Below are 12,302 nucleotides of genomic sequence, written 5' to 3'. Positions count from 1 at the left end.
AATTGTGAGCATATATGTATCTACTTTTAAAACCTTAATATGTTTTGATTTTATTTACATTATCTTGAACACAACAGATTTGTTGTACCTTAGTACATTCTTTTAAATTTCATAATTATTTATAATTTTTCAATAGGAAAAGATTGTGGTAATTAAGGCTACTATTAAACACATTGTGGACCCTGATGACTGGTGGTATGCTGCGTGTGTATGCAAGCGATCAGTTATTCAACGGAACAAATTGTACTACTGTGATAATACATTAAATCTAAACCATCCGTGCATTTGCACGAGTATAAGTACTAGTTCAAAGTATAGCAGCGGATATGTTGTTCTTAAGGCTTGATCAATCTTTTTATAAGTTAAATTCAAAACCCAGTGTTTAGATAAGGGAAAGAGAATATCACACAAGCGAATTTTATACAGGTTCACTCAAACTCTGAGCTACATCCAGTACCCTTAGCATCTAAGGTGTTTCTCCATTAACTTCTTCAAAGTTAGAGGTTTTGACTTCACCTATATATCCAGGTAAGTAGTATTTCCCTAGTATCTTCAAGCTACAAATTTTAACTCCACCTCTTAAGGCAAATAGTCTTCGATTAGTCTCTTCAAGCTAAGTCCTTTATGCAAAGGGGTTAGATACAAATCTCTACATGTTTCTAAACTATCTCAAGGTTGCTACTCAATGTATGAGAATTGGTTCTTTAACCTTTAGCTGTGAGGAGTTTTACAAGTTTCCGAATAAGAGAATACAATCTAAGCAGTAAGAAACTTAAGTAAACTGACAATTGAAAGAATGATCTTTACAAAATAATGAATGATAGAATCAGTAGCTTTTAATCTCTCTGGTGTATGCTTATATACCCTAAAATATATCCGTTGAAGTTCTAGCAGTTGGGCGTTTCATAACATTACCCAACAAAAATAATTTTTCTCATAAATATATTCAAATATTGATCACCTCAATATGAACTCACTATTACCATGATTAATTTACCAAGATCAATGCTAACCACATTAATCCAAACATGAATGCATGGAAATTCTAAAGTTGACATCACTCGTATAGTTAGTTACTATAAACCAGAAGTAAAAGGGACGAGTTACAGGAAACACTTTGCTGTGCCCCTGAAGAAAAACGGGGGGGGGGGGGTGCTTAGATTTGCTTTCCTTGGACATCACTCCCAAAAACACTTACAAAAGAGGCATTTTAACACTACCCATTTAATGAGGCAATATTTACCCAACATCTTTTAATTAAAAAGATGGTAGCTGAACATTTACAAGCTGGCAAAATATTGATGTGGGGATATATCAAGCAATAATTATGTGGCTATTGTAAAGATATTAGTGAAAATAATTCCTCGACCTGATTTTCCTTTATCACCACACCATGTTTCTGGGTAAAAGTTGCATCCTTGACTGAACTGATCTTAGTATTGGAATCAACATCTGAAACAGACATGCTAATGTATTCATTTAGGTTATGCACTGTTCCATCTGCATAGATGAAGATAGCGTAAGAGAGTGAGCAATTCCGAGAACGTTCATTGATGTCAAATATATTGGCTTATCCAATTAATAGCAGAGTATTCTATTTCAAGATAAACAAATAAAAATAGCACATTTTGATCCAATATTTAAACTTGAGCTTGTTCTGCTTAACGCTTTTCTATTAATTGAAAACTCGTTTCTGCAGTTAAAATGGGCAACTGGCAGAATTCATATTTAATTCCTTGATCATGCGCTTCTCCCTCCAAATTCACTATAGTAATTAACAATATTCTTTTGTCCTCTAACAACTAATAGTACCAAATATTTGAATAGAATTTATTTCTTTTGTTCTGCAACTCAGGCGGTAGTAGCGTGTACAAAAAGGGAAGGGGACTTTGAGGCATCCAAAGTTAGATTGAGGACTTACGGAGAAAAGATAAAGGCTCTTCAAACTCTCAGCCACTGCACTCAATTTTTAGTAGAATAAAAATCCACTCATTTTCTTCATCTATTGATGCAAAATCCTATCAGTTGGTATCAGAGTTCTATCCAAGGGCGGTTGGCCAGAAAATAGGAGAATCCAGGAGCGGTTCATTGTAACCATAAGTGAGGAAGAAAATTTGCCCAAGGAGGAGCAGTTTATTAGAAAAAGAGATTATTGCAAGCATCAGAGAAGAGCTCAGAAGGAGACAATGGAGAATTCTAAAACTGAACAGGAATGGGTGCATGAGACAGAAGAACCAGTTGAAGATAACGAGATGGATGAAGGATTCAAACAGGTGGCAAAAGAGAACCATAAGAAAGATAAAATATGGAAAGCGGGTTTCTAAGGACACCTTCTAGGTGAGGCTGATGCATATGAGATGGCTCCACCACCACTACCAAAAAGTTCAAGTACGTTCACGATGGTGGGGATGGTTGTTGAAGGTCACGCAACAATGAGAAGAGAGAGGACTCTTCTCTAGGGATTCAAGGAGTAGACCAATCCACCAGCAACGCCGGACTCATTGGACCACAGTACTCTACAAGGGCTGCCAGCACAAGTGTAATGGCGACAAGGGGATGACATGAGTGATTTCACAGCTCCAAGGCAGCAATGCCATGCCTGGCAGAGACCAGAGAAAGGATTGACGGCACTGAGGATGCTGGCCAAGTGTCTTCCGCCAAAACCACATGTATCAGCCCTTTGCGCAATGATGCTCATACAGCAGCCTTCTTAGCAGAAACGAAGATAAAGAAGGGTTAGTCTCACCAATACAGATACACAGTTTAGAAGTGGGGTACAAATGCAATGGTAAGCTTGAGAGTATAGGAACAAACGGACAAGCCCAAAAACAGAAAGCAAGGAGAAAAAGGGGACTGCGACACATAAAAGCAAGGCACATCTTGCGAAGTGGAACATATGAGGATTTGACTATGATGGTGGCGTGTTGGCAATTGCAACAAAAGGGGAAGAGAGACAGAAATGAATAGGGAGTTGATCTTTGATATTCTTGGACATTTAGCAAGCACAGCAGGACATGATGCACTACTAGTGCTCCACGTACGGTCTATAACACATTTTCGCACCATGTTCTATACTAACAGCTCTGCGAACTCCATGTGAAATGCCCAAGCAAGGGATAGAGGCTGTTCCGTTTGCAACATGGGTGGAATTTACATGTTGCGAGTTGACAAGAAAAGATTCCAAGAATATGGTCTATGTTGTTTCCTTGATGACACAGAAGAACTTTGATTATGGGTGGTGTTTCCTTGGGATGTAGAAAATTGGTGAATGAAATTTGGAAGCTGCAGTGGGATGCAAATGCTAAAGCAGCAGGAAGAGTAGGAAGAAGTAGGTAGGATGAGTATAATGGCTGGCATTTTTACCACTGCTAGTGCTATGTATAGTAGTGCAGCAGATTTTGCTGAAGAAATTACAGAACAGGGTAACATCCGAAGGTGTAACAGAAACCACTTGCCAAATGGAAATATACAAAGGATTGATGACTACTCAATGTGGCACTGGTTATTTCCTAGCCTAGCAGTCAAACACTTACCTTTATATTGTGAAAATTAGGAAGGTCTGTGAATCAATGACAACAGTTATAGGTCTATCATTTTTTGCGGTTGAAGGTGACATCCTGGGGGACTTTCTTACCCCTCTGTTAGGGTTCTAAATATTTGGGGTTTAGTTTATTTATTTTTATCTTTTAGCTAAGAGTCTATCTTTTATTTTAGGAGTTTATCTTTTATTTTGTTAGCCTATCTTTATTTATTAGGGGTTAGGTCTATCTTTATTAGGATTAGTTTATTATAAATAAGAGTTCTCTCATTAGGTTAAGGTAGCATTAGATTATTAAGTTAGTGTAAAAGAAGGTTTTCCTTCTTTGGGTTTCTATTTTAATAATATATTCAGTATTTTTATTCAGTAAATTACCTATTGGCCTTTTGCTATTGGTGTTTGGCTGTTAGGGTTTCCCCAACTCTAACACCCTCTTATCAAGAGATTAAGGGATGCTGATTAAATGGGAGCATATTACCAAACTGGCCGAACACTTGGCGGAACCAACTTATAGTCAAGGAGAATCCCTTATCTCCCACCTTGAGGACAAGGTGGAACTTTTAGGGGGGAGGTATTGATAAGCAAAGGGAAGAGATAGTTATGGGTTAATAGAGGTTGTTATTGTAACAATAGCTAACTGACCCAAAATGTGAATGGTTTAGTGATTTAGTAAGGAGGTTAGTGGAGCATAAAAGGGAAAAGGGGTTTCATTGTGAGGCATCCAAATTGTATGATTGGGGACTCTAGTGAGAGAAGCTGAAGCTCTCGAATCTCGCAGCCATTGTATTCTTTCTTTTTTTAAATAAAAAACCAATTTTTCTGTTCATCTTTTGATGCCAATCCTATCAGCTTTCTCCTTTCATTTATACTTTTTTATCTTTACAAATGGCAAAATAGTCTGTTTATATAAAGCCAAACAAGTCCATTTTGTCATGCAAATGCCCTAATTGATTACCTTCAGCAACTATGGGTTCATGAGGGGGAGGATCTTCAATCCAGTTTCCACTAGAAACTTTCATGTGTCTTCTATCAGATGCAAAACAACGAAGGAACATTGGAGCGTGCACAATTCTGAATAATCTGTTATCAAAAGAAACTATTTCATATACTTGGGACATCAAATTAAGCTGCATTATCCTTCAATAATCAATAATTTAATATGTTATATCATCAACTAAATAGAGAAAACGTATCTAATGAAAGAAAGGAAAAATAAAATACAATATTAGAGAGAAATGGAAAGGATACAATATCGGATTCAGAAATAAATTTTGGCAATATGACATCCACAGATTGAGATATCCTCAAAATATGGTTTTAAACATTGGATCTCATGAGCATTTAATGGCACTTAGATGAGGTATTACAAATATGCATAATAAAAATGCTAGACTACTGTAAAATTTGACATTACACAAGAATATTTATAAGTAGAATTAAAAACTACATGATGCATGACTAGTTACCAAGAATGCAAAAAAAAAAGTTGAGCCAATTTCATCTTACAAAGTCATTCAACATGGGCCAAGGCCCATCGAGCTTCAGGTATGGCTTTTGAGATTTGACCATGATGCGGGCCTAGCTGCCCGGCCCAAGATCATGAGTCTATGAAAGAAGAGGAAGAGGGATGCACCAAATAAATTCCAGTGGGGATAACTTACTGCCTGCTGATGTGGCAGTGAGGCAAGAGGGGTCCAGTGAGGTGACTAAGTTGGTGTGACTGTGAGAGTGTGAGAGAGAGAGAGGGTATAACCGTGTAATGGGGAGAAATGACAGGTAGGCTTGGGTTAAATTGGAATTCAGAGAAAATAAGGCACTTCGAAATTGCCTAAGTTCTTACTTTTCTTTTCTATCACTACCGTGACTTCCCTGGTGCCATAGCCAGGATTTCTTTATTCAAATATACAATGACAACAAACATATGTAAGCCTTATATTATTTTAATAGTGTAATATGATATTATATAACAATATACTATATGATAATATATTTTGAGGAATACACAGTTGTGAGGCCGCCCATATATGGAAGAGATCGCCCATAGGATGTAGGAGTTGTGACTGATGGCTCGCCACATGTGAGATGGCTCGCCAGATAGGGACTCACTCACTAGTTAGCGGGGTCAGACACCAGGTAGTGGGGTCGCTCGCCATGCAGTGCCTAAGTCTCCCAAGAGTGGTTGCCATTCACGCCTTTCCCTCGCTCCTCGTGGCGTCGTTATAGATCAAGTCGCTTCCTGGGCGAGGCCCACTAGTATCCAAGGGCTCGCCCAGTCCAAAAGTTTACAAGACACTGTGTCCAAAGCATGAGGGCTAAGAGTGTCTTCATGTCTGGACTCGACCTTCATTTGCCCAGTTCGCACGCACATCCTCGCCTCCTGGGCCCGACCCAGTGGCCATAAAGGACTCGCCCGGTCCAGTTCTGTTAACAAAACTTATTTAACTTTGTTGAAGAACAACCCATGCAAAGCACATGTACAACAGACTAATATTGGTATAATACTAACTACAATACAGCTTCTAAGATATCTCCTTTCTGAGCCATCTATGGGTATGATTTCCCCTAGCTTCTGAAAGGCGCCACCATTCCATCTAAGGTGGAAGTGGTTAACAATCTTACTCGACAGAGAGATGAGTTTTTGGCTAATTGGAAGAGGTAATTGACTCAAGTCAGAAGATCAGAAGTGGCTGGAACCTAATAAACATAGAAGGGAAGTGGTGTTTGAAGTAGGAAACATGGTTTTTCTAAGGTTGCAACCCTATAGGATGAGATCTTTAGCAAGGAAACTTGATGAAAAATTGAGTATGAGATTTTAAGGTCCTTACAAGGTTCTAGAGGTGATGGATTAGTAGCCTATTGACAGCAGTTACCTTCCAACAATAGAATCCAACTAGTGTTCCATGTATCCTTGACCGTTGGGCCTAACTAAAAATCACGGCCACAGCCACCTATGACAATTGAGGAGCACGAGTTACAGCTGCAACCAAGGAAGGTATTGGAGGTGAAGGGTAACACAGGGAATGGGATAACACATAGGAAGACATGGAGGTATGATCAATTGATCCCATTTTCTTGCACGCAAGAACTGTTGGGACTTGGGAGGAGCATTTCACTGACTTCCAAGTACAGGGCAAGGTGGCTCTTCTAGACGGGGTATTGATAGGGCTCAGACACGAACTATTCTAGGAAAGAACAAATAGGAGAGGAGTAGGGGAACCAACCCCTGGAAACCCCGAATGTTTGACTAGTAATATTAATTAATAGTTCTAACTGATTAGTAGGTTATAGTGATTGTTGGGCAGTTAGTTAGGCACTAACCCTGATTAAATAGAAGAGGGTGAGTGAGAGGGGTGTGGATTTTGTAACCTTGAGTAGGGGGAGAGATCCTGGCCTCTCGAATCTCTTGGTACTTACTGTAATCCTTGATTAGTATTTAGTTGTCTGTTCTTAGTTTTGTGCCACATTGGATAGAATTGAGGATTAGGGTTCATCAATAAAACTAAAACTTTTCTTGGTTCCTTGATCCAGTTTGTATTATTTTACTGATTGATGTATTGCAATCACTTATTCATAGGGATATTGGGAAGCCTTGCAATAGTGAATACCAACTTTTCCTCCTGTTTATTCATGTTTATTTGCCCTCAGTTGCATTTCTCTTCAATACTTAATGAAATTTCTACTGCTATCTAAAAACCAAAAAAACAAAACGCATACTAGAAAGGATGCCAACAACTAATAACTATTTCTGAGTTCTTACACCCAAAATCAGATGACTAAGTGAGGAAGCTAATTGAAAATCTTCAAAATACAATATCTTAATAATTAGTTCCTTAAAATAACAGGCACCAGAAACCATGTATGGACTTCAAAACACTGCACCTTTATCATTTAATTGATACGTCGGTTGAGAGAAAAAACTGTTTTCACAAACAAAATGAAATAGAAAGATCATAAGATATCCAAATATCTTTCTTTAAATCACTCGGACCTATGGGGGAAAAGAAGTAAATATAAACATCATATTAGTCTCTCACCCACACGAGAGTACGTAGATTTTACTTTATTTTTTGAAAGAAAAATCATGACCGCAATAATGTGACATATGCACAGCCTGGACATGCATCACATACCTACCAAATGAAAATTTGTATATCAATGAAAAAAATTATAAAGCATTAAAATACCCCAGTTAGAACAGAATAAAATAGCAGAAAATCAGATAGTTCGTGCATTACCTATTATATTCAGAAAAAAGTTGAAAAGAAGGGCGAATTGTTTCAGACACATATGAAGCCAGAGGTGAAGGAAAAGGAAGAGTTGAATCTAAGTCCCAAACTAGTGGAGGGCTATCTCCTTGAATTGCCTGTAATGCCAATCACAAGAAAACTATGATAAATGATACCTATAATAAGGAAAATTACATACAGAATGAAGTGCCGTGCCCTAACTCATTGAGAGTAAATACATATTTTAAGTTGACAATACCTGAATGCAAATCACATGATAATCCCAGAGAATAACCCCATCTGCCCTTGTGCTAGCCTTTTGATTCCAGAGTGGGATCTAGTAAATTTAAGACAAAAACATAATGCTAATTAAAAAATATAGAAATTATAAATGGGGGCATGAGTGCCAATTGATATTCACAATAAATAAGCCAATGAAATGAATCACCTAGAACTAAAAATGAATCAAAGTAATCTTCCCTGAGATAAAGGAACAGTACATGCCTGTTTCTTTTCATTGGAAATGAAAGCAACAAAAAGATCAGATCCTTCAGCGTTTGCAATTCCATCATCGCACAACTTCTTGCAAAGCAGGTACACATTCTCCTCACTACAAATAAATAAACAACGTTAAGAAACCATAAAATGAAGTAGTATATTTTACAAGAATGAAGCAAGTAAAATACGATATCACCGCAAAAATAATAAATTTTACAAAATACAGACATATACAAGGAATTATATCGGAAAATTGGTTTCTGTAGAATTTGACAAGCAAAAGATCATTTTCTTCTATCAGCAACATCTAAAGCATTAAAAGTATGAATAATCAGAACAGAAACTAGTGTTTAGAAATGTAGCAACTTCGATCGAGAGAGATGGGGTCACCAATAAAAAGGAGTATGGTGAAAGTGAGAAGCGTCCATGGTTAAGGTTGTCATGGTTCTCTTCAATCGTCAGCAACAACCTTCTCCAGAGGCATATGCTAATTTACCTCGCTCGCTGGTAAATATTAAATAAGACATATGAACAAAACCCAAAACCCAGGTTCACAGGGCGAGGTTTTTTTTTTCCTTTGCCTGACGTTTAGATAGAGCTCAGTTATTGACCAAAAAAAAAAGATAGAGCTCAGTTTTTTTTCAGACGCACTTTTTCCAAATTGTAAATAGTTTTTTTACTAATATTGATCTCGCGTCATCTACGGATGAAATAAGAGTATAAGTAAATGAATAAAATAAAAAGTTGAACTCAAATATAAATTAGTAAATTAGTAAGCACGATGATTGCTATGGATGTGGAAGGAGAGAAAGCTCCGCCTAATGATGGCACACCGAAGCGGATGTTGTTCCCTGACAAGCTCATGGGGTCCCAACCCAAGGCACCTCCTCCCAAAGAATTCAAGGATATAGTGGATTAGGGAAAGATTAAGGTCACCCACGTGGAGGGTAATAGGCTACTGCCGCAAGTCACTACTAACCCGGCGCTGGTGGAGGAAATGTGTGCCCCATGGAAGGAAGCATTGGTGGTCTGTTTGCTTAGGAAGACTTTAGGGTTTCAAGGTCACAAAAGCAGACTGAGTATCCACCTTGGGGAAATAGGTTGGAGCTAGTTAGAATGAACTTATTTGACCTAGGAGCCTCCCATATTTTAGTATTGATAATATTATTTTAATCTTAGATATTTTTTATAAGATAATGATTAAACATTCTATGAAATAATACTATTTTGACCATATACATATTAAAGTGAAACATTATTATATTATAATATGTAATTAATATTTTATTCTATTTATTTATATATATATATATATATATATATTCAATCTACAAAACATATTTGATTTTAAAAAATTTATTTTCCTATACTAATTTAAAGTTACTATATTTTATTATTACAAAAATTTAGTGTTAAAAAATTAACTTTATATCTTCTTTTTTTCTTGATAACATATGTTTAAAGAAACAAAAAGAAAGCAAAACCCCGCCTACTGCCGAAGGAACATTGTCCCTAAGCGATCAACCAACAACACACGATCAATGCTTGGTGGCGGACCCTCCCACACTGTCAAGGATTGCAAAGAACTTGCACCGTGTTTCGCCATAAAATCAACAGCCGCATTCCCCTCCCTCAACAGATGTTGGCTAGCCACCTCCCACTCCCGGAGAAGCAACTGCTTAATACGACCAATAATTGCAGCATAGCGATGGAAGGGAGAGTGAGGCCCTGTCATGAGACTGTTGAAAGGTTTTTACCACAACTACTTTCAAATCCCTTTCAAGATTCAGTTGTAGTATAGTAAAGGGTTTTGTCGTATCCGCAGGGAATTGCTAATACAAATGTTGTACTTTAGTGAAATTACCTAAGCAATGAGCTCATCAAAGGTGGGTTGATTGTTTTTTCAAACGTTACAAAATTAAAGGAAATAAGTAATAAAACAGATTGTAATCAAGTTGGGAAAACGGTTGTAATCAGAGTTCACCAGTTAACCTCTAAGTATTCTATGATCTCACATATAAACCATGCTCTATGTTTGATTTCATCACACCATGTCTTAACTTCTTCATAGTTCCCTCATGAAAAAGATCACCAACTCACTAACTAATCATCAATTCCTTGAATAGTTAAGAAAGCAAGTAGCATTAAACTAAGGTGTTAATTGACTATTGAAATAACCCTATTCCTAGATCTTATATTCAATAGATGGGATTATCTATTTAAGATTCAAGAACAAAGTTCTCACTTAAGCTATCAAATCCAAGATCAAGTTCTAGTTGATGAATCTAAAACTAGCATTAAGACCAAGATAACCCATTGAAATCATCACAAAGAATATGAATTTATACATGAAAATCAAGATGAATATATAGAAGTTAAAAGATTACATCCAATCCCAACACAGAGAGGTTTAGCTATCCATTTCCATGGAAGCTTTAAAGCTTACAAGAAGAAAAAGAGAAGAAAAAAGATGACCCGTGCCGGCATCGGCGTGTCCCCAGCTCGACGGAAGGTACATGAGTCCTCGATCTTCCTTCCTTTCTTCCTTTCCTCAAGTTCCCATCTTTTCCCAAGTGATTATCTCTGATTTTCTGAATGAGTCTCTCTCTACCTTTTGAAAACAGATTTGAATGTGGCTTTTATAATCAAATTCTGCAACTTTTAGGCTTAAGCTCAACCACTTCTGGCTTAAGCCAAAAGGTTTCTTCAAGGCTAGGTAACTATTTTTGGCTTACGCACAAACAGATATGGCTTAAGCCAAAATCTCAATCATCAGACATAGCTTCTGTAACTCAATCTCATGAATTTATGGGCTTAAGTTGTCCATGATTTGGCTTAAGCCAAAACTCCTCAAATTAGCCAACTTCACCGTCTCTTCTTTTGCTCTTCCTTAGCTTAAGCCAGAACTTTGTAGGCTTAAGCTAAATCTCCAATTTGGGTTATAAACTTCCTTTGCGTGGATCATTTTAATCTTTCTATTACAAACACAAAAACAAAGGATTTAATACTTATCACAATCATATTTACTATAGTATCTATATAAAAACTAAATATTTACTATTATGACCTATTGAGGGAAAATTTGAGAGATATGTTCGCATTTAGAATGAATAAGTGCTAAAACCAATGTTCTATCCAAGAACATAGAGATGAGGTACGGTACCTAGAGTGAAAGGATCGTGATGTGAGAATCTAGAAAGAGTAAGAGCGTAACCGCTTAGAGAGAAAGTAACTGAATTTCAATCTTCTTATTTCTCAAATGAGCTAAGAGTCCCTTACAATTGGTAACTGTCCCTTATTTATAGGTTTGGGGGTTGGGCTTGGCGCCCTTAACTTCTCTTAATGGGCCAGTTAGGCCTTTTCGGGAGAAAGCCCAATTTCCTGGCTTGCACGTCGCCCTGGGCTAGCGCGCCTGGGCGAGGGACCCTAGGGTCTCGCCCAGTCCACAAGTCCACAAGACACCGAGCTCGAAGCATGAGAGTTGAGTGTGTCTTTAAGAAGAAACCTGAGGCGACGATCATGAGAAAACTAACTAACGCTAAAGCCAAATGACTCAGTCAATTGCCAACATGGCTCGGTAACTAAAGCCTAAGACTAATTTTTGTTTTCCCTAGTAAGTTCCTTCGGCCCCACGAGTCCATAAGTGGGATTGTGGCGACAGTGCTTGGCTCCCTCGCCCCGCTTCTGCAGTGATCGCCATGGATCATGATGGCTTGACGCGTGTAAGCCACATGTAATGCACTGAAATAATACAAAGGTCAACGAATCTATAGAATCTCAACCGCTATCTCAGATATGTCCCTTCAAGTCATAATAAAGCCTGTCAATTTGAATTCAAACCAATGAACTTCAGCCGTTGTAACTTTCATTTAATGTGCCATTCCCGTTCCCCAAAATCCACGTCACGCTCCCCTGAGTAATCATTTTATCTTGCCGCGATAGGACACGATTTCCCAACCGCTACTCACCCTAACTTTTAAATTCCCCCTTACCCTATCATTCACCACTTATTGCCAACTGCCCTTATACTCATTCCTGGC

General features: G+C 37.7%; 1 protein-coding gene across 1 annotated transcript; it reads right to left on the bottom strand.

The window, feature by feature from the left end:
• Positions 1–1,051: 1,051 nt before the first annotated feature.
• LOC130720707 (protein N-terminal glutamine amidohydrolase) lies at positions 1,052–8,836 on the bottom strand. The gene is made up of 6 exons (XM_057571392.1): positions 8,653–8,836; positions 8,269–8,374; positions 8,024–8,101; positions 7,774–7,901; positions 4,494–4,618; positions 1,052–1,500 (listed from the first exon to the last, which is right to left on the bottom strand). Exons 1-6 carry the CDS (start codon positions 8,703–8,705, stop codon positions 1,334–1,336), a joined length of 657 nt encoding a protein of 218 aa, XP_057427375.1. The 5' UTR covers positions 8,706–8,836; the 3' UTR covers positions 1,052–1,333.
• Between the last annotated feature and the right edge of the window lie 3,466 nt (positions 8,837–12,302).

Source organism: Lotus japonicus, chromosome 5 (genome assembly GCF_012489685.1).
Source record: "Lotus japonicus ecotype B-129 chromosome 5, LjGifu_v1.2".
Taxonomy (NCBI): Eukaryota; Viridiplantae; Streptophyta; class Magnoliopsida; order Fabales; family Fabaceae; genus Lotus; species Lotus japonicus.
This window is presented reverse-complemented; position numbering and strand designations above follow the sequence as displayed.